Source organism: Chaetodon trifascialis, chromosome 16 (assembly GCF_039877785.1).
Source record: "Chaetodon trifascialis isolate fChaTrf1 chromosome 16, fChaTrf1.hap1, whole genome shotgun sequence".
Lineage (NCBI taxonomy): Eukaryota > Metazoa > Chordata > Actinopteri > Chaetodontiformes > Chaetodontidae > Chaetodon > Chaetodon trifascialis.
This window is the reverse complement of record NC_092071.1, coordinates 4,941,193-4,967,975: the sequence shown is the minus strand read 5'-3', so window position 1 is coordinate 4,967,975 and position 26,783 is coordinate 4,941,193. Positions and strand designations below refer to the sequence as shown.

General features: G+C 43.0%; 1 protein-coding gene across 3 annotated transcripts in view; it reads left to right on the top strand.

Annotated features, from left to right (window-relative positions):
• Window positions 1-5,281: 5,281 nt before the first annotated feature.
• dbn1 (drebrin 1) overlaps window positions 5,282-26,783 on the top strand; it is a 104,678-nt gene continuing 83,176 nt past the window's right edge. For 2 of the 3 annotated variants that reach the window (XM_070982516.1, XM_070982515.1), the window contains exon 1: window positions 5,289-5,443. In XM_070982516.1, coding sequence (XP_070838617.1) covers window positions 5,361-5,443 — 83 coding nt within the window. In that variant the 5' untranslated portion in view covers window positions 5,289-5,360. Of the gene's footprint in view, window positions 5,444-26,783 lie in introns of all 3 variants that reach the window. The other variant, XM_070982514.1, reaches the window with a different exon arrangement.

Here is a 26,783-nt window from a genome sequence, read left to right as displayed (position 1 = left end):
CTCACTGAGAGCTTTCATCATTTTAACAAACCTTCAATTTAAATGTACAAATATTCACCAAATCACGCTTGTGAATTACGTTCTTGAGTAACATCCCATACTCACTTGCACTTGTGTTGCACAAGTGTGTTGCGCAAGTGCATGTGGGTCTGAGAAAGTCCAGATCAGACTGATAAAATCTGATCCATCTCTGACACAACAAGAGCAAAGTCTGAAATGTCCTAAAATGGCCACCATAGGATCGATCCTTTTCCCTCTCCGTCTTTCGTAAAGAACCTGAACCAGGCCTCCCTGAGGAGAATAAACTCTTTTGATTTGTCCTCTGACTCCACCCTCAGGACAAAGTTCACATTTTTAGCCACATTAATGGTCAGAACAGCAAACATCTCTCCATTTTTGATCTGTCCAGCAGTTGTTTCCTGCTGTGATGAGAAATACAGATGGCTGCAGACCTCCAGTGTTCGTGTCACGTATACAAAACCTTCCACATACATATTTGAATTTCTGTGCTCATTACTGCTGATATTGAACCTCCTGCATCTGTGAAACGCTTTCTGGTAACTCAGAGCTCGCTTGGACATCCTGAAGGTCTGATGTCAGAGCAGCAGAGTCAGCCTGTAGCTGCTCCACGAGCTACATCCTAATTAGCCGCCCGTCTGTCCTGCAGGAACAAGCTGCTGCCGGGATCTCCAGCTCAGCGAACAACCTCCCCCCTCAGCTCAGCTTGGAGCTGCTGCAGGGAGACGGATGCAACAGGAGGCACACTGACACATTTCTGCTCCCAGAGGCAGCCGGAGGGGAGTCTGCCTGCTGGAGAGTCACTGTGACAGAGAGGGGAAGAAATCATGCAATAAAACAACAAAGTACTGTACCAACAGTATGAGCATGGCTTGTGCTTGAACATGGCATTCTTGCTGTATGTGGATCGTACTGCAGCTCAGCTGACCTCCGAGCTCTGGGGAGGGTCCACGTGTGGGTCCAGAATTCAGTTTATACATCTCACTTTACTTTATATGTAGTGGAATTTCCCCACGTCTGCTGTCACCTGACCGTTTAATCTCATCTCAGTACATCGTGATTATGCTTATGTGGTTTGTAATGTAGCTGTTAACAAGTAGACTTTCAGTCTGTCTCCATCTAAGTGGACAAACAAGTCCACCCATCGGCTGGACGTGTCATATCCTAACATAAACACCTAGCTTACTGAATCTCCAGGTAATGTATTTCTGACATCTGTCACCGTTCTGTCATTAGAAAACTTGGTCATCTGTCCAAAGTGACATTAATGTAAACTAATGACATGGTCATGGCGAAGCAGAAATGCTGTCTCTATTTTGTTTGTGCTTGAGAGAAGTAGCAGACCGGTCAGATTCAACCCTGTTTCCTACTATATTTTATGCTGTTTACAAAGTTCATCATTGGACGGATGTGATGCGATGTGAATTATTAACGTTAAAATACCCTCCACTCCTTTCAAGTGGCCAGGCCTTTAAACCAAACTCCATTCAAAAAGCAGGTGTTTAATGGCAGGGGCATATTTTTCCACAGTAAAAACTTTAGTGACATCATCACTAAGACTCTTTTCTGATTCCTTCTGTGCTTCAAGCACAATCGGCTCACGTCATTGACTCAGTAACATGATTATCTCACCTGTGATGGAGTGTTTGCCTCAGATGTGCTCATATAAGCTGGCCAACAGTTTGCTGCAGATGGCTTGAATGCACAGATTCACTCTTTGGGTAAAGAAGTGATGTGTGCCCACTGTCATACACAGTCTGGGCGCAACCAAGTGTTCAAATACACACACTTATGTTGTCCTTAACAAATGGAGATGAATAGGAAATAAAACAGATTTGTTCACAGGATTCATAAAAGGAGGTCATGTTTAACATATTCATTACTGAGACAGGTTGTTATTTTCTCAGTATTGGGGGGATATGACCTCCCCAAATAATGCATGATGGCCAAGTTACTGAGGTATAAATAAGCTCCAATGAAAAGTGTTAACATTGAAGTCTGTGGATCATCAAAGAAATTGTTTCAGGGGTAAATGTGTCAAAGTTTTGGCACATAAAACTGAAACTCCCTCGACCACTAAACACAATGAAATGACCCTTTGAAGAATAACCCAACATCCCCTGAAAGCTACAAACGGCACTCCAGACATGAGAGCTCAAACTGAGCAGATCTGCCAGCAGCTCTCCATCACCACCACTGAGTCAGGGACTGGTCTGCCGCTCTCAGGTCCTGCTGGTTAATACTCACAAAATATGTGAGAGAGTGGCAGTCCAGAGTGTGCAGTCTGCCTTCAGGATGCTTCCCCGCCCACAGCGTTCAGAGTCTGCGTGCAGCCACAGCAGGATGTCAGAGCGACTATAGATTCTGTACCATCGAGCGAGAAGCACAACAAGATCCACTAAGCTGGTGTGAGACTGTCATCGTTGTCTTTCCTTTGTTTTATGTACCTTTATGTGAAACAGGATGTTGCCATGGAATTTAACAACTGGAAGAATTAATTTGAATATTAATGAGAGTTCACAGGGAAAGAGACGCTGAAATACACACTGCTGACCAATATGCATGAGTCATGGTTTGCTTTTGCAGATAAAATAAAAAATAAATGCAAGTCAATGCACAAATCAACCTCCAGCGGCAATGACATCAAAAAAACATGAAGATTTCCCATCACCTCAGCTGAATTTAAACAGGAAAAGAGAAATTTTGAGCACAGAACTGAGACGCTGTTGTTGCTGTTGTTAATTGCACCGCATGCATCTCGTTGACAAATCAATTGAGAGCTCACATATCGCTGCCACCTGCGCGTGATCCGGCTTGGACGTTAAGCACGCTGAACAAACATGTGAGCACATCAAAACATTTCCTGCATGAATCACAGCGAATGTGCAGTCATTCCTGTTAGAAAAGCTGAAAGATGCTTTTCCCTTTTCCCTCAACTCTACGGAAGAATCCCTGACGACAGGTGACTTTACCCTCTGAGGATGAAGGCAGAAGGAGCACAGGAAGTAAGCTATGAAGCTCACATTAAAGACACTATAAAGTATTTTAACTAACTGTCACACCATCAAGTGACCGACTGTGTTTGTACCCTGCTGCTCCTCTGAGCTTCTACATTTCTGATGTTTTTCACTGTCGGTATTTTGTCATAACAACAAAGGCACGGGCGGATTTAATAGCACTGATGGAGGTTATTTATGCGTACTGATAAGCTGTGATGAAGAGCCAGCAGCTACAGGACCAGAGCGACTTGAGGTGGAATGTAATGAATGTAATGCAGCAGATATGGGAACATTTCTGATTCATCATGTTTCTCAGTTGTAAAATCAAGATGTTTCAATTAATGGATATCACCAGTGGTGGAAAAGGTATTCAGATCCTTTATGAAGTAAAAGAGCTAGTACCACAATGTGAAAATACTCAAGTGAAAGTAAAAGTACTGCAAACTTTATTTACTGAAAGTAAAAGTAAATATTATCAGCAAAATGTATTTAAAGTATGAAAAGTAAAAGTAGTCACAGTGCAGTAAAATGTTCCCTGTCAGTGTTTGTTTGTGGATTAATATTAATATTATTAATATGCTGCTGTATTAATGCGTGTCTTGCATCTTACTGCTGTAGATGTTTCAGGTTGAGCTCATTTGACCCACTTTAAATACCACTGGCTGGTTTAATGTACAGCAATGCATCATATTCAAAAAGATCAGCATATGTTTGCAGCCTCGCTGTCCTGTGAGAACCACGTATCTCCAAAAAGCCAACCCTTCATATATGCTCATTACTGAGGTCGTAGGTCACAGTGGTGATGCATTATATTGAGAAATGTTGCTAGTGTTTTTTTCCCCACAACATTTACATACATGAGGAGGAAAACGTGTCAATAACACCTCCAAAACAACAACCACAGTAATAAAGGTGTAGTTGAATTACTGTTCCACTGAAAAATCAACATTAGAATCTCCCTAAATGTACAAACAGTGGCAGATCTGTTATGTTAGCTGGCTTTAATTGTATAGGTGTACCTAATAAAGTGGCCAGAGGGTGCGTCTTTATAGCTGACGTAAACAGATGGGATGAAATTTCACTGACTTATGAAGGAGTGAGAGGTTTATGGGTGGTGTTGCATCAGATTTCTTTTTCATTTTGCTGATTGCTCTGGGATCTCGGGAGTGAGGCGGGGCGCTGTCACCGCGCCTCATCTTATCGGATCCAGCCTCCTCTGAGATCATCACTTTATTTCATCATTAATGCTTCATGAGTCATGAGCTAATCCTAATGTTAAACGTGTGTGAGGCCTCTGCTGCATGTGTGATTTTTAAAGCTTTACAGGAGACGTTAGCTGTCCTGCTCAACATCTCTCTCCTCAAACGGAGCCATGTAAGATGCTGAGTCAGGCACACAAAGTCAGCTCTGTTATAGCTGCTGCTGCTTGTTCCTCCTCACAAAATCCAGCAATAAATCAAAGGATTTTCAACATGATAAAGTTCCCGTGTTGCTCCCACCACAGTGTGTGGGCGTCAGAGGCAAACTCACATTATTCAGTCATCTGTCAAAGCTCACATTGTTATGAACAATGTTCTCTAAATCATGCACATTTCAGTCCTGACCATGAACTAATAAAGGTGAATTACAGTTGTGTCACCCTGATGGATGTTTGCACTTAATCTGAGACTGAATTAAATGCCTGTTTTTTGGCGACTCTTTTTAAATTGTTTGTTACTACAAATATGGAAAACACCTGACAGTCACAGAAACAAGCAGCTGGTGAATTAAGACCTGTGCCTCAGCTGCTTAAGGGGAATAAAATATTATGCATTTGTTGAGTTATTACTTTCAGCGGTGGGAGAAGTTCAGATCTTTTACTTAAATAAAAGTAGTCACACCACAAAGTAGGATCATAATCATTTATGTATTAATGTGTTAGTCACTGTAATGTTGCAGCTCGTACATGTGAATCCAACTTGTGTATTTTTCATGTACATCACTTTCTAGACTAAGGTTGTCAAATAAATGTAGTAACAAGTACAACATTTCCTTGAACACAAGTACTTGAGTAAATGTACTTAGTTACTTTCCACCACTCATTCTGTCCAGTGTTTGTCCATCAGTCTTGACATCAGCTGATGTTTTGTAGAGGAGGTTGCCTCTTCGGCACTAGGACCCATCAGACTACTCAGCCGGTAACTTTCCGGCGCTAGGACCCCGCGGCCACTGATCGTCTCTTTGTCTCCACCAGTCAGAGCCTCCTCCTCCTCCTCCTCCTCCTCCTCCCCTCGGTCCTCTCTGGAGTCTCATTCCGCGTCTCTCTCCATCAGCAGCGGTCTGGATGCTTGCAGGGACGGAAACATGGCTGTGAATCTCGGCAAGAACAGACTGGCCCTGCTGACCGCCTACCAGGACGTCATTGACGAGACCTCGGACACCGACTGGTGAGTCCGGCTTAGTCCTTCTCTCCTCTCCGTCTCCTTTCTCTCTCTCCTTGTCTCGCTGCTCCTCTCTTGGCGTCCCTCGGGGTTTTGTTGTCCGGCTCGGTGCACGCTGAGGATGCGCAGGGCAGGACAGGAGCGCACCGTGCATCATCATCATCATCATCTTCATCATCACCACCATCACCATCTTCACACCCGGGCTGGTGTAAACTTGCAGACAGGCAGGCCGGGCTTTAAAGTGTGAGCAGCTTCACTACACCTCCTCATGAGGAGCTCACGTCCAGCTGAAATTCTCCGCGCAGCTTTGCCTTTTCTTAATTAAGCGCATTAAGCAGCCGCGAGCTTCAGGACGCTTTCTAGCAGTGAAAGTGGGAGTTTTGTTTTATAGGTAATGAAAGCCAGAGCAGCAGGTTTTCCAGTCTGAACTCAACTGCACTGCAGAGTCGGGGCACTGTGCGCTGCTGTGCAGCACTGTGTGCGCACTGGACGAGCGGAGCGCTTTGTTTCCTCTCAGTTTCTGCTCTCTGGGCTCAGCCGGGACCAGGTCTACCCGCAGCCAGCTGGAAGCAATTTCAGGCTTTTATGTAATGCGATGCAGCGGTGTGTGCGTGCGTGTGTGTGTGTGTGTGTGAGTGTGTGTGTGTGCGCGCGCGCGTGAGAGGCTTCAGCAGAGGTACACGGGCCTGGTCCAGAGATACTGATGAGCCCCTGCATCCCCAAACGAGGGCGGAGAGGAGAGGGGCGAGGCCGGGGGGGTGGGAGGGGAAAAAGGGGAGGGGGGCTTCCATCATCACCCTTTGTGGCCTTTCCTCACTTGGAAATAGCGCAAGAGGTGGCAATAAAAATCCTGCTGAAATGCTGAATGTGAAAGTGAAATACTGCGCTGAGAGCAGCTGGAGTAAGAATATCACTTCCTCATGAACCAGGACTGTTAAAAGGCCAGTCGGTGAATAAAGCCCTGCACTGGCTTGCACTTGTGGGGATTTTCTGTTATTTTCAGCCACAGTTGGGTCATAAATTTGCAGAAGAAAACGTCTCTAAATATGGAAATCTGTGAATTTTCAGTGATACATGCTATGCAAACACAATATGCACTTTTATTTTGTGTGTATTCCAGTGGTGGAATGTAACTAAGTACATCTACTCAAGTACTGTACAAATGTGAAGTACTTCTACTTTACCTTTTCTTGTCATGCCACTTTCCACTTCTACTCTACTACATCTCCAGGGACAGTTTGTAGCTTACCTTTTACTACTTTACATTTACCTGACCCCTGTAGTTACCAGTTACTGCACAGGTTTGGAGTTTTAGTCTTGGGCCGACATCCGGCATTTGAGCCTGGTCTCGTTCCCAGATCACCGAATATCGACTTTTTCCCACACCCCTTTGGGTCTCATACACAAGGTGCCATTTATTGTCTGTACAGAATGAGATGGACTTTCAACTACCTCCAATGTAAACCCATCATCAGTATGTTGAGAAGTCTCCTTCAGGGTATCTATACGTATATTTATATCTTCATATTTAGGCCATTTACTATGTTCTATCGGTTGCAATTGGCTTGATTTTTACACGAAAGAAGAGAACAAGGCACTTCCTGTTCGTCAAGGACTCATTGGCTATTGTCAGTTGTATCGATGAAGTGGAAGATCCTAATTGGTCGAGTGAGGTGTCAATAAAAAGCTCAGAGTGCGGTGGCCATTTTCAGATGAACGTATCAGCTACGCATACATGCTAACCAGAGTTATACCAGAGAAAAGATGGAACATTAGCACGTCTGCCAGATAATTTGAAATAATGGAATAGCTTTCTGTGGATTATTCAAAAAATTTTTTCTAAATATTTTGCTGGATTGCATCATCTGGACATTTGTGCTGCCTCACTTTTGTAATCTGTTGTTTGCTTGTTGGTGTTGATCGTAGCTACTGTTGTGGTTGTGTCTTGCTTGCATCAATCAAACCAAAAGAATATGAGCTTTCCAAAGATGTCAATGATGGTACAAGTACAAATTTAAACATAGCATTTGCACGAGTGACGCATGAGTAATAATAATGATATAATATGTAGTAGCAGTGACAGTCACAAGGAACACTTTTCTCCTTTGAGTACATGTACTTTTAATACTTCAAGTACATTTTCCTGATTATATTTACATACTTTTACTTAAGTAACATTTTTAATAGAGGACTTGTAACTAGATTCACAGTATGGCATCAGATCTGAATACTTCCTCCACCACTGGTTTATAGTAAACCAGACTAAGTAGTTATTAATTACGATAAATTCTGGACCACCAGGTTTACAATTTCTGTCCCCGGTTTGACTGTCTGACATAACAGCACATGAATGCAGCACTGTGTAGCAGCCAACCAGGAAGTGCTGCATGTGGGACTGTCCCAGCAGCAGCAGGTGAACCCAGAATGGGAACGTTAGGGGTGAATTAATGTCATGACAAATGAAAGAAGGATGGTGCACTTAGCTGGAGGAATTTTATAAGATGTCACTGGGTTTTTGGTGTTCCTGTTTGTGTGTGACAGGAAGTGAAAGGGATTTTTTTCTGTTGCACCTTTAAGAGTTAGTGAACCAAGTAAAAGCCATTAGAAGAGGCAGTATTTGACTTTGAGCAGGACTGCAGGTTTAAAGTTAACCTGTTGTCCTTGATAATGATAAGCTAGCAGTCACTACTGTAGCAGTGTAAACAGACGTTTAGTAATGCCAGTCATTTTTCCACTTTAAACCTGCAATAATAGATTTTTTGGCCACTTGAGGGCAGCAGAAACAAGTTCCTTGTCAGCAAACAGTTGTAAATCCAGTATTCACTCTCTTTTTGCTGTTTTTGGTCTCCACCAACTCCTGATAGAAATATTTGACTTTTTAGCTGCTACGTGCTCCACTGTGTTCACCAGCTAGTCTCTAACTGTGTGCCTATTTGTTGTTGAACAGGTACTGTTCATTGTTTTTTTACAGCTTTTCTCTGAAAACGACGCCATGAGAGTGAACCAAAACAGTAAGACAAACAATGAGCCAAAGCTCACTATGAAGCTCCGTGAAGCCGGGGGGAGCTGCAGATTCAGCTCGTCATGTTGTTTCCACAGTGTCATCTCTCTTGTTTAATTAAAAGAGATGGATGCGTTTGTTTTAAGTGGTGTTATTAAATTCAGTCTGTACACAATAGCTGATTGATGAGTGACCTCTAATTTCCAAATCACTGGAGGTTGCGCAGTGTTTTTAGCTCAGATTACAGATCCTGTTTGGAGTCGTTTGGAGCTCAACACTTAAATCACCATCTTAACTATGAAATGTGAACCTGCGCCATCTGTTGCCGGTCATTAGTCTAAATGAGGTCAGATTGTCTTGAAACACATGCGCTGCTTCTGCTTTCAGTTTGTGGGGATTTTAGTTTTGCTTCCACATTTTGTTTCTGGTTTTGGACAGTTTTGATCTGTAGTGGAGACTTTCAGTGCTGAGGATGTTCCTCTCAGCCTGATCTCATACGCTTTTTCATACTAGCACTAATGGTTAACGATATAAAACACTTTTTTTGATTAAATATAATAAAATTTCCCTACAAACACCTCTTAGTATGTAACAAGAGAAGCCAAACATCTGTTGTGTCACAGAGCAACCATAAAATAACGTAACCTTTACACAAAATAGGGACATTTACTACATGTATGATTTAAATGAGGTAGTAATTACTTAAAATAAACAAGACTCATAAACAAGACTTAATTCTATGTACACATTTTGGTCAGTACTCAGCCCATTTCTCTAACACTGTTTGTTTTTGGGGTTGTTCTGTTGTTAATTTACAGCAGTCTAATAAATTTCTACCATTCAAACATGTCAGATGTTTGCCAGAGGTAGAATATAAAGTCCTGGACTAATTTCCATCACTGTTTGTGTCATATCCATCTGACACCTTGCTCTCCAGGGAAAGAAAACGTCACTTAACAGCTTGTTAAGTTGTTGATCTGTGCAGGAAATGATGCTTTTTCCATCCACAAGTCTCCCCGGGCCTCCCCAAACTGTACAAGTGTGAATTACATCCGGCATCACAACCCAGCTTGCATCAGTAGCTGCATCCTTCGTGAGCACGAGAGCAGCCAACAATCAAGCCAAAGGTTAATGTTTCCTTCAAACGTTAGTCGTCCTTGTTCAGATGATCTGGTGGAGCTGAGAGATGATGATGATGCAGAGGGACCCAGGCCTGCCCCCGATTTTCACACTTGATGAGATTTGAACAAAGGCAGAGACCTCCAAACACTGCTGACCCCAAACAACACGGGACACCCCCACAAACAACCCCCTCTGTCCCAGTAATGATACACTCCATCTATCCATTTATCTATCTGTGTAGATGTCTGGCTGACTATCTGTCTGTCTATGCTGATTTAATAATAAAAAAAAAGGTTTAAAAAATTTTAATCTGCGTCACATCCAGATCCACCTCAGTGACAGACAGTCCTGAGGTCATTCACCAGATTTCTTTAAGCCACGTAAGTACAGCGTAGTCTGGCCTCAGACCTCATGATCTGTGGTTTACAGTTGGTCTGGTGTTTGCACATGAACAGCTTCTTTACCCCAGTCGGAAACCAGTTACCCAATCACAGCTTTGTAGGCCGTGTTAAGAATTATCTTTGTGCATCGTGATGTAGATGCATCCATGAAGGTCAAAGGGCTGCAAAAAGGGTGAGAAGACAAGTTTACACGATCTGCATGAAAAACCTTAATGCTGCTTGAAATGATGCTTGAAATGACTTGAAATGACTACTTGAAATGACGGCTGAAGAGACATGGGATATTTGGTGGTTTTGTTTGTCTCCTTTGAGATTAAATGAAATATTTTGGGGTTTAGGTCTTTTGTATTAACAGAGCAAATAATCTGAATAAGTATTAGTGCAAGTAAATAATGGAGAGGGGGATTAATCAACAATGAAAGTAAACATCAGTCGCAGCATTAAACAAAATGTCAATCCAGTCGTCGGGCTAAAGAGGCAGTTAATTAGAAAATAAGACAACTATTAAATGTCACACAATGATAATGAATAAGAAATCCTACTTTTTATTTCCTATTTTGATAGTTGAATAATCATTAAAGTAATTTTAGCAAACATTTGAGGGTTGGACTACGGTTTACAGACCAAACAACTAATTGATTAATAAAGACAATAACTGGCAGACCATCTTTACTGGTCAGGGTCAAAAACTGAACCTCCTTCTTGGAAGAAAAGTCTTCTTTTGCAGTCATGCTAATGCTAACGCTAATGCCTTTCACTTTCACATGTAATTTGTTTGTGGCTTGTAATTAACTCTTTTCCTCTTCATCATCATTTCCTACTACGTCTTTATCTTGTAGGGTTTGATTTCTGCCTCGTGCTCTCTTTGTAGCAGCAGTGAAATCAATCAGCAAGGTTTTTTCATCCATGAGGCACAAAGCTGTCGAGGTGTATTCATTAATTACACGACATCCTCTCGTATTGCGTGTCCCCTGTGAACAGGCCTTATCTCTGCCGCGCTCATTCACGCCGTGCTGTGCAGCTTGTCCCTCAAACTCTGAGCTCTGCCTGCTTCCCTCTGTTGCGTCTGACCGGCTCGGCCCTCGATGCGCCATTAGCTGCGAGGGGTCGAGAACAGGCTGCTGAAGCTGAAGTGATAACAGGCAGAAGGGATCCAGATGACGGATGAGTCGGTCAAGTCCTCTTGTATTCAGCCAGAGAAGCTCCGTCTACGCTGGTAACACAGAGGATCACCCTGACAAGGACGTCATGAGGAAAAATCTACCAAATGAGCTCAATTTTATGCATCATTTGATAGAAGAAGGTTATTTTGATGAATATTGTTTTTAACTATGTCAGCAGCTGGTCGGTGCACCTCTTTGGTCTAGACTTGAAATATCTCAGTAATCACTGGACGGATCCCCATGAAATTCTGAACAGACGTTCATGATCCCCAGAGGATTGTTCTGTACCTTCACTCCAGCACCACCATGAGGTTAATTTTTGTGTTCTAGCTGAAATATCTCAACAACTATGGTTTGGATTGACATGAAACTCAGTTCATGTTCCCCTCAGGATGAATCACTTTGATGATCCCTGAAATTTTCATGTGGCGCCATCATCAGGTCTAAACTTTTCTATGTCCACTACTTTGGTTTATGACCAAATACCTGCAAAGCTAATGACATTCCCACAGCTGTGTGAACGTAGAGCCTCACAGAGCTGCTAGCCTGGCTGCACATTCTTGTATTAATTACGATGAGGAATAATCAGCAGCTCGTTTGCATTTCTTCCCCAGTTTTTTCTTCTTTTTTTTTCTGTCACTTTGTAATAGTGGGAAAACTTTTTGAAGCCCAACTGTACTGTACTTCTGTTATTTGCATTCTGTCACTTTGGAGGAATTTACCTTGTTTGCCTTGCTGACCTCATGTCATGTGGTGAACAGTGTGCTAATGCAGCAGGAAGCATTTGGTTGCATAGGAAGATTAAACTTTACACGAACCAGTTAGCTAAAAAAAAAAGCTGACTGCTGAGCTTTCATTAACAGACAGTTATGTGCACATGCATATTCATATTATATTCATAATGTGACGGCACAGGGGTTATTTTGCAAATCAGATTTTAAACTGATAAGACTGACTTGTTTGAGCAGTGATGGATGGTCGGCGACATCGATGGTGCATTAGCATCCAGTCCTGCAGCTTCAGTGTCAGAATGTCAGCTGCAGATAGACGAGATGCAATAAGAGGGGTTTGACTTTACAGCCTTTTATCATTATTTCACCCGGTGCCTGGAGGAAGAAGCAAAGAATGTCGTCTCTCCAACCACTAAATGTCAGACTGTGGTGGCCGTTGTGAAAAGGGCAGCGGCCGAATCAGGGTTATCCAATATCAAACAATCTGCAGACGTTCCGGAATGCTGAGCTCTCTGCGGCTTCTGATTGGCCCGAGGCTGCTGTTACATGACCCTTTGACCCCCTCCAGCTGTATGAGGAGGCCATTACCTGACGAGTCACCTCTGCCAGGCTGACAAAAGAAGAAACCGGTGGTAAGCGGAGACGAGCAGGGCGGTCGGCGAACTCTGAGTCGTGTTTCATTAATTGAGGCCTTCAGACAAAGAAGCCTCAGGTCTGATGCCTCTGCTCATTTTCTGAACTGCAAACATACCTGCTTCTCCTTGCTCACATTTTTCTACCCAGCTAGTCTTTTTTTATGCAGTTTCATGATTTACCTCTGGGAATGCTTTCTGTTCACACTGAGGTCTGGATTCAAGGTTGGTCTCTGAAGAGCTGGTCGAGGTCAAAGGAAAAACAAAACACGGCTTCGAAAACAGCCGCCAGTCGTGTGCTCTTGCGTTCCGGGCTCAGTTTTTTACTCGTCGCTGCATCCAAAGAGGCAATTAATAGAAGGAAAAGGCTGAATAAAGGAGTGGAGAAATGTACGGAATGCAGAGAGCTGAGGATGAAAATAAAGTGAATCATCAGCTGCAGCCTCCACATTCAGATCTCTGCTGAAAAGCTGTGGGAGATTTTGGAAAGATGATTGAAGTCAGTGCGCCTCTCCACCATAATCAAAACACCAGGAGAGACTTGGAGAATCTATAACGAGGAGCTCTGCAGCTGCTCTGGAGGCTCTTTGTGTTCATTTTACTTTCATTTGTGGCCCATCTGTGAAACTGACCGTAGCAGACCAGAAAAAGCTCATCATAAGTTTCCAGAGTCTGACGTGACGTCTTCAGTTTGCTTCCTCAGTCCAAGACCCAAACATTCTTCGTTTAGTCTTCATATATGACAACCAAAAGGAGCAAATTCATACATTTAAGAAGCCAAAACCAGCAAATGTTTGACGTTTCTTGCTTGAAAAATGATTGAAATGATTAGCAAAATCTGGTGTTTTTGCAGCTTGAGCCATACTAGGGAACAAAAGTCAACATGTCGGCCTCCGCTGCTTCGGTTTCGACTTCACAGGATAAAATCGTCTTTGACTCTGGCTGGCACAGCATGTTCTTCCCAAATGGATTCGCAGTGAAAGCCTGTGAAACAGCAAAGTATCAGCCCCCCGTCATTGATTATTTCGTCTGTTGTAGACTCGTTGGTGCCGACAAACCGCGTTATCAATGATCCTCTGACAGAAAACACAGATCTCAGATTCATGTTCCTAATGAAAGATTCTCCATCAGTGTCGCAGCAGGTCAGGAAGTCCGCTCAGACCAATCAGACGAGTCCAGGTTTGACCTTCGACCCGACCGGCCGTCATTCTTCTTCTCTTTTCTTTTATCTGCTCTGTTTCCACTGCAGGTATTCTGCTTCAAACTGCCTCGATCGTCATTAGTCGTAGCGCTGCCAGCTCTCTGCACTCTCTTAATGTAGAACAGGGTCAGTGGTGCCACATGCAGAACAGGCTTTTGCTTTCATCATGTCTGCTTTTTGAAACTCAGTCGGACATCATCTCCCTGGACAATTAATCTCCTTCATCGCTGCATATTTATAGCTTCTTCACTTCCTTGCGCTGAAATACATTAAATGAGGAATGTGCTGGTCTAGGGTCAGTTTTGTTTGTTTTTTTTACTCTGAATGTCTTTGAAAAGACTGAAAACTCTTGAAATGTTTCACCTCCTCCATGGCGGGTGACTGACTGCAGCTCCATAATGGGGTTGTGACCTTCAGTAAATGTCTGAGAGAAATGTGAGATTGCGGGCCGGACGGCGGTGTGTCAGGCCGAGGTCAGCGTCATGATGAGGGATGAGGAGGGTGACGGTATCCAGACGAAGAAAACCAGCAAATCAAAAGCAGACACGCCTTACAGGGAATCCACAGCAGACACTTGTCATGTGGAGGGAGACGTTACAGTACCGACAGTGAAAAGCACTGAAAAAATCCTGATTTCCTGGTGTTGGTGCTGTTCCACGCTGAAACTTGTGGCCACACTGAGCCGGAAATTCAGTTTTTCAATGCTTTGAGGAGCACAAATGTCAGGCACCTCAAAACCAAACTATCTGCATGTCTGCATAGCAAGTGGGAGCAGGTGGGGCAGATATTTGGGATTTTTGGTTATTTGGATGAACTAAACATGTAAGTTTTAATTGGAAAATTACTACCGAGCTTGACAATTAGCTCAGTCAGAATACAGTATGAGATTAACCAGAAGCCTTTAATCTCATCTCAGAGGTTGACTGAAGATGCAGCTGAAATTTTTGATAATTATTATCCTAAGATAATTAAAAGGCCTTAAAATGGACATTGTGTGTGATATCCTCCACCCCTTTTGTGCAAACAGATGACAAAAACTATCAAAGCTTGTTCTGTTTCGGTAAGTCCAGGCCCCCTTTTCATCCTTTGACAGGAATCTAGGCTAAATGTAACTGTTAAAGATCATTATTTATTCATTAAACTTGCTCTCGCCTCATGGAGACCCAGATCAAACATGCCTGTGGCTAATTTGGGCTGCAGAACGAACTGGTTTGGGTGTTCGGTCTCGCCCTAGACCTGCAGATTCATCAAAGCGTCCCCGCTGCTGACGTTTTCGGTGCTGAGGTTGTTTTTGACCCCAGACACATGCGAGCTGGGATGATGAATTCAATGACCCGTGTCAGAGTGACTTGCCCCAGGTGGACCTGGTGGTAACTCCCCCTGAGGCAACAAATAATGAGCTTTCCTCAATTTATTGTACGAGCTCCGTGCAGATATACAGGAGCAGGGGGTGATGTCACTGCAGGAGACTGGATGCAAAATTCATTCAGAGCTTGTTCACGTTTTTAAACTACACATATCAGCTTGACATGTGGAATAACTGGGGAGGGTCTCCACTCTGATGAAACTTGGCTCTGATGCCAGTGGTGAATGTATTTAGATGTTTTCAAAGGGCTGTTCCTCTGAGGAGGCCAGTATCTTCTCCTGGCAGCTCCCTGCTGATCTGCTCTGCTCACTGACTCCAAACCCTCTTTTGATATGTGTGAATTTACCGCCAATCTCTTTGGATTACTGACATTTAGGTTTTCTTTTTCACACCTCGAGAGCTGCAACGTGGAAATATAATGAGTTTCACATTTTGCTTTTGAGTGAAATATCTCAGCAACCTTTGGACTGTTTGCCATGAAGTTTGGTCCAGACATTCACGATCCCTTCACCTTTCATCCAGCGCCACCATCATTCAGTTCATCCAGTACTTTGCTTCATGACTATAAATACCTGCAAAACTACTGACGCTCAGCCTCAGCTCTACTTTATGTTCAGAGCTAATTAGCAAATGTTAGCATGCTAACACACCACACATCATCATTTCAGCATTCTCATTGTAATGGTGATGCTAGCAAGCTCTGCCCATCCTACTGTGAAATACATTTATTTTGTAGGAGCTTCCAACTGAAACAGGAAGTGTGACCATTAAGTGGAGGGACTGTTGGGCCAGAACAAACTGTGAATATTGATAAAAGATGTTGGTTTTGGTCATAATTAATACATTTCCGCTTGTGCGTTATGAACAGAAGGGTGTTTATTTCCGTCTTTGCTGACTAGCAGTATACGTCTTCCTTACCTTACCGCTCATTGCTTTATTTCTTGCCATGTTGCTGCCACCAGCTGTCTGATATCCATTCCATATATCTAAAGCTAAGCTTTGTTTAGCCAAACCAACAGTGCAAAACCAAAAGATATTCAGTTTACAAAGATGTAAAACGAGAACTCACAGTACATTACAGACCGTTCTTTACTCTCTACATTGATGAAAAAGTCAGATTCCTTGTATTTGTACGCATACTCTTGAGCCAACTCTGATTTGTCTCTTAACCAGAAAAATCCGCAACAACCTGTTGAGCCGAAAAGCCACCATTTTGTTAAAAATGTTGAGTCAGTGATGTGGAATAAAACCGAGTGCCAGGCTCACTCGTTTTGCTGCTGCTGTCAGAGGTTTTGAGTTCAGCGAGGGAGCGCTGTGGTACAAGAGGGAGCCTGGAGTTTGTAACCTCGACGCTTCTCTGAGGTTCTTCCTCTCTGCGTGAATCATTTGCACTCTGCCCTCGCAGCTTCATGGCAGGAGGGAGAGAAGAAGCGGAGAGAGATTAAATTGGCCAGAAAAGAGAAGTCAGTCAGCTCTTATTTTTAGCTTCGCTTTCACACATTCGGTCGTGGAACACATTTAAATTAGAGTTACAGAAGAGGAGGAAAGCAGTCAGAAATCATGGAAAAGTGATTCTGTAGTTCATTCTGCAGAGTCATGTTGATTCTCCTTAAAGCTCTGGGCGCACAGCAACTGTCTGATACAGTTTAACTCTGAGTCAGTCAAACCGTTTTCCTGTCCTCAGTCCGGAAGGAAAATAAGAGTTACTCCAGGACTAAATGAAGCTTCAAATTAAACCTCCAATGTGTCCAGCGTGTTTTAACTTCCAATTAAGGCTGACGGTGTTTGAACTGCTCCAATCAAGTACGACAAGTACCGAGACCGCTTTCACATGAACAACATGGCTGCGAAAAGACCCACATCAGTATCATTGCAATGCTACTAGTCAGTCTGTGCTGGTGATCACATGACCACTACTGATGCTCATAAATATGTGATGAGTCCAAAAATACAAAATTGATTTTAATAAAAATAAAAGGAGTAATACCACAATGTAGAAACACTACAACATATAAAAATATGTATGTATTATTTTGTTTTAAGTATTGATCAGTTAATGCTCGGATCACTTTAATGTTGCAGCTGGCAAAGGTGGCTTAATCCATAGCAATATATTTTATTTGTTTTGTTCAGTTAATCTGAATATGTAAAGTATCTAAATGCTGTAAAGTAGAGTAGCAGTATATAGTAGCATAAAAGTACCTCAGAATGTACTGCAGTAAATGTGCTTGATTGCTGCATCTGTACATGCTGTACTTGTTGTACTGATGCTGACTCCTGCCTTCAGGTCTGAGCTGGAAATGCCACTTTTTTTGCTTTTGAGCGTCAAGTGAAAAAATAAATCACAGCACGAGTCAGATTTAGATGAACAGGCTGTTGAAGTTAATCAAGACTGCTGCCAATGGTACAACGGTACACGCACACAGCACACATGCAGAATACACTTCCAGACTTACTTTTACAGCTAAGTTAAACCGCTAAAGCTCAGCTGCAGCTGTGAGATTTAAGTCCGAACACCTGACGCAAACTGACCAGCCTGCAAGTGTTTAGATGACGACCTGATCTTCTGCCTGTTCAACGTGCGTCAGCGTTTATTAAACAGAGGTGTTGTGGGTAGTGAAGCCAGGTGTGATTCTGCAGCTTCGCTCCAGTTCGCTCCAGTCGTCGGTGCTTTTCCAGAAGCAAACACCAGTTGTCAATCATGTATTGTGGAGCCTTTTGGAAATGATGATATGAGTCTCAGGCTGATTCATCCTGACAGACAGTCCGCAGTGAGAAAAGAGAAAATTGAAGGATGGCTTTGCGGGGTGAAAGAAAGCTGTGATTACAAGTGTTTTTTAAGGTATCTTAAACGACTCGGTGTGTGTGCGTCAGCCTGTTGAGGTGTATTGTAAGACTCGTGCTAACACAAGCTTCTCTCAAGGCTGTCGGTGAAACAAGCAGGAAAAGGCTAAAACGAGTGTGTTTGAATTCACAGCCGCTGATCTTTTTCAGTTCTCTTTGGTCAATAGAAGACAGAAGTTGTCTTTGTGCTGCCACATGTGTGCAGCTGTGTCTGACTGTGGCCACTGTATGCACGCACACACACCATTAATGCAGTCAAAATGGGATCAAGGCAGTAATAAGAGTAAGACGGAGCCCATAAAAGCACAATTATTTCATCATGCTACTGTACTCAATGAGCTCTCACAGTGTTTTAGCCTCACTACGATGCACATACAGCTTCACTGTTTTCATATTCAGACTGAACGGCTGCCATGTTTTTCACACCTGTGAGCAGTTTTCTGCAGGTGAAGGATTAACAATCATAAAGGGCAGCGACAGCAGTGTCCTTTTCCCTGGTGTCGCTCAAGAAAAGCTGCAATTTGATCACATTCAACATCATTAAATGGCTAATTTCTGAGAATTTTTTTTCGATCATGGATCCCTAAACGCCATGTGACAGGTGTGTGTCGCCGTGGATGTGTCCGGTATTCATTAACATTGAGGCTGCTATGGCTTCGAGCTTCAGAAGACACATTTGATGTGAAGACATTTTGCTGTAAGTGATATCGCAGGAAGACATTGATAAGAAAACCCAGTCCAGAAGATCTACTGAGGACCGCTAGCTTGATCAATAGTAGTTTGTAAGTGACCCAGCAAAGCCTATAACTAACATGAAAGTCCTGTTTCCTCATGTTTGTAGTGTTTCCTCATGAGAAACAGGCGAGACAGACAGAACGACTGTGATGCTAACTTCGTCCCCTTTGTCTGTTGTGTTATCGAATAAAAAGCCATCAGACAGACGAAGCTGCTGCCGGTCTGAGCTCTGACTGGATTCAGATTGGAAGTCAATGGAGATGAGTCTCCGGTCCCTGACCGGGCCCCTCGTCTGACCTCTGGACTGAATGTAATGATTTTTAAAGCAGGTAACGTTTGCACAAAGCGGACTTTAACTGTGACTGGGAGATATTTGCTGTTTGGTGAGGTAGACGTCAAAGGTCAACTCATCAACCAGCCTGCACCACATTAGGTCTGTTAAATGTGTGAAGCTATTTACTGGGAATACTTTGTTGTTGAGATCATCTCAATCTCAACAGAGCAGCTATTATTTGCAGCCTTTTTCCTGCTTTTCCTCCACGTTCTTCCACCTCCTCTTCATCACTCCCTATTTCCTGTCCTCCTCCGGTCTCCCTACGTTTGCCTCTCAATTTCTTCTTTTTCCTGTACTTTTTTACATTTGCACACACCCCCCCTTTTCTTTTCAGAGAGCTGACTGAAAGATAAATCTATATTTATGGAAACCTTTTGTCTTTACTCCCTCTCTCTGTATCCGTCAACAACAAAAATAGACTCATCATGTTCCTCTGTTGCTTTCAAACGGAACCTGCGGACGGCTCGTCCCTCTCTGTGTAAACAAAGGATGGAGGGACGGAGGCCAGTGTTTGTCTTCTGTGGACCTCTGAGTCACCACGACACTGCCTGGGACTGCAAGAGGGCGAGAGACATAGACACAGAGAGAGAGAGAGAGAGAGAGAGAGAGAGAGAGAGAGAGAGAGAGAGAGAGAGAGAGAGGAACAACGTCACTCTCATCTCTGTGCTTAATTGTTCTGTTTTTTGTGTGAGATTTCATGAGTGGCTGCAATGACAGCAGTGTCACTGTGTGTGTGTGTGTGTGTGTGTGTGTGTGTGTGTGTGTGTGTGTGTGTGTGTGTGTGTGTGTGTGTGTGTGTGTGTGTGTTGTCCTGTCTGGACCTTCACCTCCAGGATAAACCACAAACTAACTGCAGCTGAAAGCTTATCTTTGTAGATTCCCTTTAGTGAACGGAGGAATCTTGACTGAAAGGAGACGATTTATTGGATTTTTCTCCATTAAATCAAAGAAAGGCAATTATAATTAAGTCTCAGCGGTCACTGAGTACCTAATAGTGCAGTTTAACCACTACTGAATACTTAATGTAGAAGTTTAAATAACACTGAATTTCTAAAATTTCAGCCACTTTTTTGTCTTTGGCTCACAAATGAAGAAGAAATGAAGAATGAACTTTTCTGTCCTCAATCACATCACAGACAGACAGCAACCTGATGGGACAGAAGCCGGATGGATGGATGGATGGATGGATGGATGGATGGATGGATGGATGGATGGATGGATGGATGGATGGATGGATGGATGGATGGATGGATGACCACAGGTGCAACAGTTCAATGTGCTCTTTTTGATTAAAACTCATTTGGTTAAAACATCTCAAGCTTTTAGTTAAAACTGGGTCAAATTTGTTTAAAAGTGAATATTTCTTCTCCAGGTTAATCGTTGTTTCCTGTAGTGCACACAAATATTCTTCATTTAACAGCATTTGCATCAAATACAGATACAGAGGGTCGGATCTGCTCGTGTTGTGATGCGTCTTAAATATGAGTCTGGCAGTTTGCAGAAAACTAAAATATTTTTTCAGTCACTCAGATCATTTCTTTGTCCGTCGGTTCCTCTGCCCTGTGCCTCTATATTGAAGATGCAGCCTCCTAATTATACTGCAGTACTACAGTACTACAAAAACACCACCAGGCAGGCAAAACACAATGTTTTTTTCCTTAACATTTTGGTAAAATCAGGATTATATTTGGTTGAATTTTCATTAGATGTCTACAATGACATAACCATTGTTTTGACAGGCTGTAAATGTCTTTATTTTAGTGTGAATCAACTCTCAAATGTATGAATAAAAGAAAGAGAGGAGAGAAGAGAGAAGGAAATATAAGCAGAATCGCAGACAGCAGCAGTTAGCTGTGATGGGGGATGGGGAGGAGAGATTTAGAGGGAGCTGATGAGGATTTGGGAAGGGATAGAAACTGAAACTAGTGGCTAAAGAGGTCAATGGAGGGGGGGTGTAAATACTGAAGTACTGTTGAGAACAGGCCAAATGGGACTTAGTGTGTGTGTGTGTGTGTGTGTGTGTGTGTGCGTGCGTGCGTGCGTGCGTGCGCGTGTGTGCATGTTTGTTTGTGTGTGTGTTAGATCCTATTAGGATCATCTGTATTTAAAAGTTTGTTTTTTTGACTCATTGTTTTAGCGAGTTGATGCGTCATTTTTTGCAGTGTGGATGGTTTCGTGGCGTCGTCCTCTCGTGATAATTCAGCTGCAAACTAACCCTTTGAAGGCATTTAAGTGTTAAACGAGTCAAACAAACATCAACACGTTGAAAAAATTTCACTGTAAAAAAAAAAAGAAAAGTTGAGAAATCAAAATTCAAATTTTCCAGCTGAAATGAACTCTTACCTTCACTTTTCTTAGTTTTTTGGTTTTTCTATTGTTTTAGAGAAGACCAGCTGACTGCTCTGACGCACATCGACCTCCATCTTGTAACTTGAAACGATTCATCCTGAAACGTATCTAATTTTACTGAGTTGATAATAAAAAGAAAAACATAACTGATTATGAGATTTTACAGTGCAAAGGAGCATGAAGTGAACTCCGGCCTCTTACAGCTAATGAGCACAAGGACTTTCCCACTTTCACAGTTAAAGATCATTTATGCCAAAGGGTATAAGTTGGCCTTTTGTCTGCTTCTCTGGTAGTTTATTCTGTTAGTTCGGAAAAGCTTGTGCTGATTTCACCCAAATACCAACGGGGTCATCAGTTGGAGGAGCGATGGCTGTGACACGACTCTCGGAGGTGATTAAGCTCCTTTAGTACACTTGGTAATCAGTTGCCACAATTTGTGCCAAAACTCGCCCTCTTCCAGTGTGCCTGGTGGAGGATACCATTATCCCTGATTGTGAATAAGCGTCCAAAAAAACCAAAAAACAAAAAGACAGTCCTCATAACTGCAGAACTTTTCTGAAAATCATCATGTTTTTACGCCTTTTTCTGTGTTAAAGTAATCCAGTGACGGTGAATAATACCATCAATTTGCCAAAATGTAAACAATTATAGGCTTAAAAGTCCAGGGTTGAAGTTGTAGCCTGCAGTGTGAACAGTCTGACCGTGGTGGTTCATTACAGATGCAGTAATTTATGACCTCTACTCTTCATCATCGGCCTGTCAGAAGAAAACTTCAACAGAATTTAAATACTGGAGTAACTCAGCTGTTGAAATCGCCCGTTTTTTGCTTTGTAACGATGTTGCAGAATACTTTCCAACTGATAAATCTGGCATATCGATAATGCCCTTTTCAAAATGTGAGCTGAACGTCGAGCAGCCCACGAGTCTTTGGTGAGGAATTCGGGGGCTGGTGGATTTGGTCTGGGGGGTTTAGCAGCCAAATGTGTCTGACAGGCTCAAACTGAGAGTCCTCTAAAACCTTTCGCCCCTGGCTGTGAAGATTAGACCAGGATTTTCTGGTCTGGCTCAAGGACTGTATCTTGGTGATGCTCAGTTTACCGTCCCGAGAGACTCTGTGATTTCTTTTGACTGGAAGACAAAACTGCTCAGGCTGCAGCTCTGGCAACTGAGGAGCAGTTGTGAGGAATTTATTGTTGTGTATGAGATATATTATCTGTCTCTGTCTCCCAGTCCAGCCACATGGAGCTGGACCGGTTTAGAGTCATTTGAACGGCATTACCTCCGCCGGGGTTCACAGTGAGGTCTGAGGGTTTACAGGATAGGCCTGCTGTAAGATTAACTTCCAACATGGAGCAGAGAGACTTCATTTAACCTGCAGCTTCTTCTCCTTCTGCATGAGTAAAACCGGGAAGAGTCTACTGTACATATCTGTTCTGTTTTAAAGCGATCCTCCAAAATCACTCTGCTGTGGAGTAAAATTCCCGTCCTGGCCTCGTAGTCCAGAGGACACGCTGAACCCTGAGAACCTGCATGACGTACAGACAAAATTCAGAGATCAGGAGGATCTGCAGCGATGGCGTCTGAGCTGTCACCACACAAGTCAGACATGTCGTCAGAGTACGGAAAATAGATCTGACATTTTGTGGTCATGAGGCATCCCAGACCCAGAAGCAAGGAATAAAAGCTCAAACTGCAGTGACATGATCGACGTATTAACAGAGCTGGATACAGGGCAGTCATTGCTTGGTAGTTTTAAAAAAGGATATTTTGACATTTATCCCTGAATGGATTCATTTTTTAAGTTGGAACCAAGATAGAAATCATATTTCTCTCTGGTGGGCAAAGTTTGCATCACAAACACTATTTCTAAAGTTATTTTGTGTTATGTTTAAAATGTGCTTTTAAAACGCGAGGTATTTTTACCTGCCTCGTTCACTTCAGGAGGTCTGGCTCAGGTGTTGCCCAGCAGGCAGCTGGTCGTCTTCTGATCTGTGCAGTAAAAGTAATCATGTTTTCATATTTCAGCTCGTTCCAGGAAAACACCTCAATTTCTTCTGTTCTTTCATTTTTTAGTACTTTCAGTCGCAGACATCAGATTGTACAGCTGTGGAAACTCTGTGTGTGTGTGTGTGTGTGTGTGTGTGTGTGTGTGTGTGTGTGTGTGTCCGACCTGCCCTGACCTTCACTGTGGAGCTATCCCAGCTGCTGGCTGCTAAGTGGCCTCTGTGAATTGTTGAAATTTGTAAATCAGCGTGTGGAAGTGGACGAACAGTCCCAGCTGTCAGGCCTCGCCCCTCCAGCCTGCAGCCATTATTCCTTCCACATGTGTTTGGTTTTTGTCTCTGGGTGACAAATGGTTTTGCTCATCCTGTGAGGACCTGAATGAAAACCACAGCCAAGGATGCAGCAGGAGGGAGACGGTCAACAGCTGAAATAAGCCTCTCGTATGTTTACTTTGCTGTTTGAGTTGGAGTTTGGGTATAGATGATGATGATGGTGCTCGTCCAAACCCACCATGTGTCAGCACATCAGTTATTAATCGTGATGTTCCAGCTATTGTCTGCATGTGTCATTCAGTGAATGAGAAATGGTTTTCTTATGTGGGACACAAAGGTTATAGAGGAGGGTTTGTTGTAGAGTTGTTGTATGTTGTATGTTCACGTGGTCCAGAAAGAGTCAGCTAATAGGACCACTAGCTGCATGGCTAACTGAGCTAACTAGCTAATGACAGCTACAGTTATGCTGCCCTCGACAGGTCTTACATATCCCACCTTCAATGTTTTGCTCTTTGTTAATATGAAGAGAAAAGAGACAAAAGAAGACATTTAATGAATGCAAGTATTTAAGCACCTGAACTAAATCCAAAATGGATTGGAGATCGGATCGGAGATTGGAGAGATGGCTAAAACATTGAAAATGTAGCTAAGACACTGAACCTACTTTTCAGCAAATTAAATAAAATCGGGGTTTCGATTCACAATAAAGACAGAAAAGAAAAAAAACAAGCTGAAAAGTCAAGAATCATAAACTATAAAAATATGTGAATTAAATAAGATTTGATTAGCAGCATCAGTCTGGTCTGGAGTCTCTCTCTCTCTCTCTCTCTCTCTCTCTCTCTCTCTCTCTCTAATGATGAGGTTTTCTCTCTCTCTCAGCTCTTGTTTAAGGCTTTGACCACAAATTGTTGCTGTATGTTTAATCAGAGGAGGAGAGAAATGGCCTTACATGGGCGCAGTTTACCAGCGTTGTTTTGATCAGGAAGCTCATGCCCCCGGGCTCTCTCACACACACACACACACACACACACACACACACACACATACACACACGCACACGCACACGCACACACTCCATCCATCTACTGTATCACAGTGTGATCGGTCTCCTTCCTGGAAGGGCAGAGTGGTTGCAGCCTGCTGACTGAGCGGGCCGGCTGCCCGTCCCCCGTGTTAACAATTACCACAGAGCCGTTTGCTTTCCGGAACCGTCTCTCCATCTGATCCCAGTTTAGCTTCAGCGATAATGACAGACGAGGTGGTCCAGTTCATCGTGATGGCTTGCCGTTGTCGCCGGGGTCTGTAACTGTACTGTCATCTTCATCTCTGCTTCATGAGGCTGAACTGAAAGTGAGAGACGATGGGTGAGAACCAGACGTGGTTCTGCATCTCTGATAACCTCCATCTGCTGAAGATCTGCTGGTGAAAGCAGAGAGAGAAGATGTTTTATCAAGTAAAAGTAGTCCACAAAAACACTGTATTACCACAGGTGAAAAATAAATAAGTATATTCACTCAAATACTGTATTTATGTACAAATTTTAGAGGACTTTCTATTAATTGTTTAGTCGATTGACAGAAAATGAACTCCTTCGATAATATTTTGTTATTTTTCATGTAAAAATATTTTATGTGAAGATTTGCTATGAAAAAGTGATACACTGCAGGTGTGACATGAATTGCCTCCAGGTGGCGAAGGTGTTGAAATGGCTGCAGTAACTCCCTTTGCCTGCAGGTGGTGACAGTCTCCCCCTGCAGCTCTGAACTGCTGTTTCCTGGAGGCGGTGCAGGTGCAAAGCCGCTAAAAAATACAAAATATTAATTAGCTCCACGAGGTGCCCGACTTAAAAAAACCTGCCAGTGCTGTGAAATCACAGATCTATTTTAAAGTGTTTTGAACACTGACATACTATTGCATGATGCAGGCTGTTTTAACACTCACGGCGATGTGTTCATGAGCCTCCAGGTTGACTCAAACAGCTGAAACACCAGTGATATGGGTGCGAAGGCTGTGTGGCTCAACCAGAGCTCCAGAGCAGACATGTTTTTTTTAAGAAGTTGACGTTTTCACGCTGAACTCAGCGAGCTTTCTTCAGGAGAATCTAAAAATACGCCTCATGTGTCTGTTCAGTTCTTTATTGTTTTAAGTTTATCACTCACAATCCCTTCTGTATAAGGTGAGTGTTTTTCATACTGTATTGATGTTGTACACAAGAGTGGAGCCTCTGTGGGTTGATGCTAACTGGTTGTTTCATCCGCGGGTCAATTGTTTGGATCCAGAACGAAATATTTCAGCTGCTCTGGTTTTATTGCCATGAAACTTGCTCGAAGTCAGCTGAGGATGGATCCTTTTGTTTTTGGCAACTCCCTGACTTTTCCTCTAGCGCCACCATCAGGACAAACTATGTCATACAGTTTAACCAACATTACTACTTTTAAACTCGTAGTATAAAGTTGTGCCTCTGGAGGGAGCTGTGTGAAGTCTGATAGATTTCCTCGAGTGATGTCACTTGAGTCAGCGTCAGTTGGGGTTGGGGTTTATTTTTGATGATTAAAACTGGATGTTTCTTGATGGTAAATAGCTCTAATGTTCGTAGCTCATGGTGTAGCTAGCTACACAACTTTTGAACATAAGTGTAGCTTCCTCAACACTGGCTGCTAACTGTTCACACAAGCGATTGTCTTGAATTTGTGAATCCAGCATTGTTACAGGAGTGTGATGCTAAATCGATGCTCTTTGAAGGAGTTATGTCAGTGCGGGTGTGTGGTTTCACGTTCCAGCAGTGCAATATAAATGCCATTTCCTTGCAGACGTTAGCTGGTACATGAACCGAAGTAACAGACGGCTGCTTGACGATTCATCACTGAACAGCATTTGTGGAGACTGCAATTGACTGCGTTCCATATTTTACCTTCTGCGCCCTCGTCGGTAAAGTGGCCACTCACATGGCGTCATGTAATATGGAAGTGAAGAAGGTCATGGCAAATGATGACTGAAACGCACCCCGTGACTCAGACATCCACCTTTACATTAACACTGGTTCTGTTGGCTCTCTGTGGCTGTGAACACCAACATGACACCGACAGAAATGAAGGCGATAATGAAGAATAAAGCCTGGAGCGGGGTTACAGGTGTCAGGGTTTTATTTGAAAACCAAACCTTGATGGATGAAGTGTTTCCACGCCGTC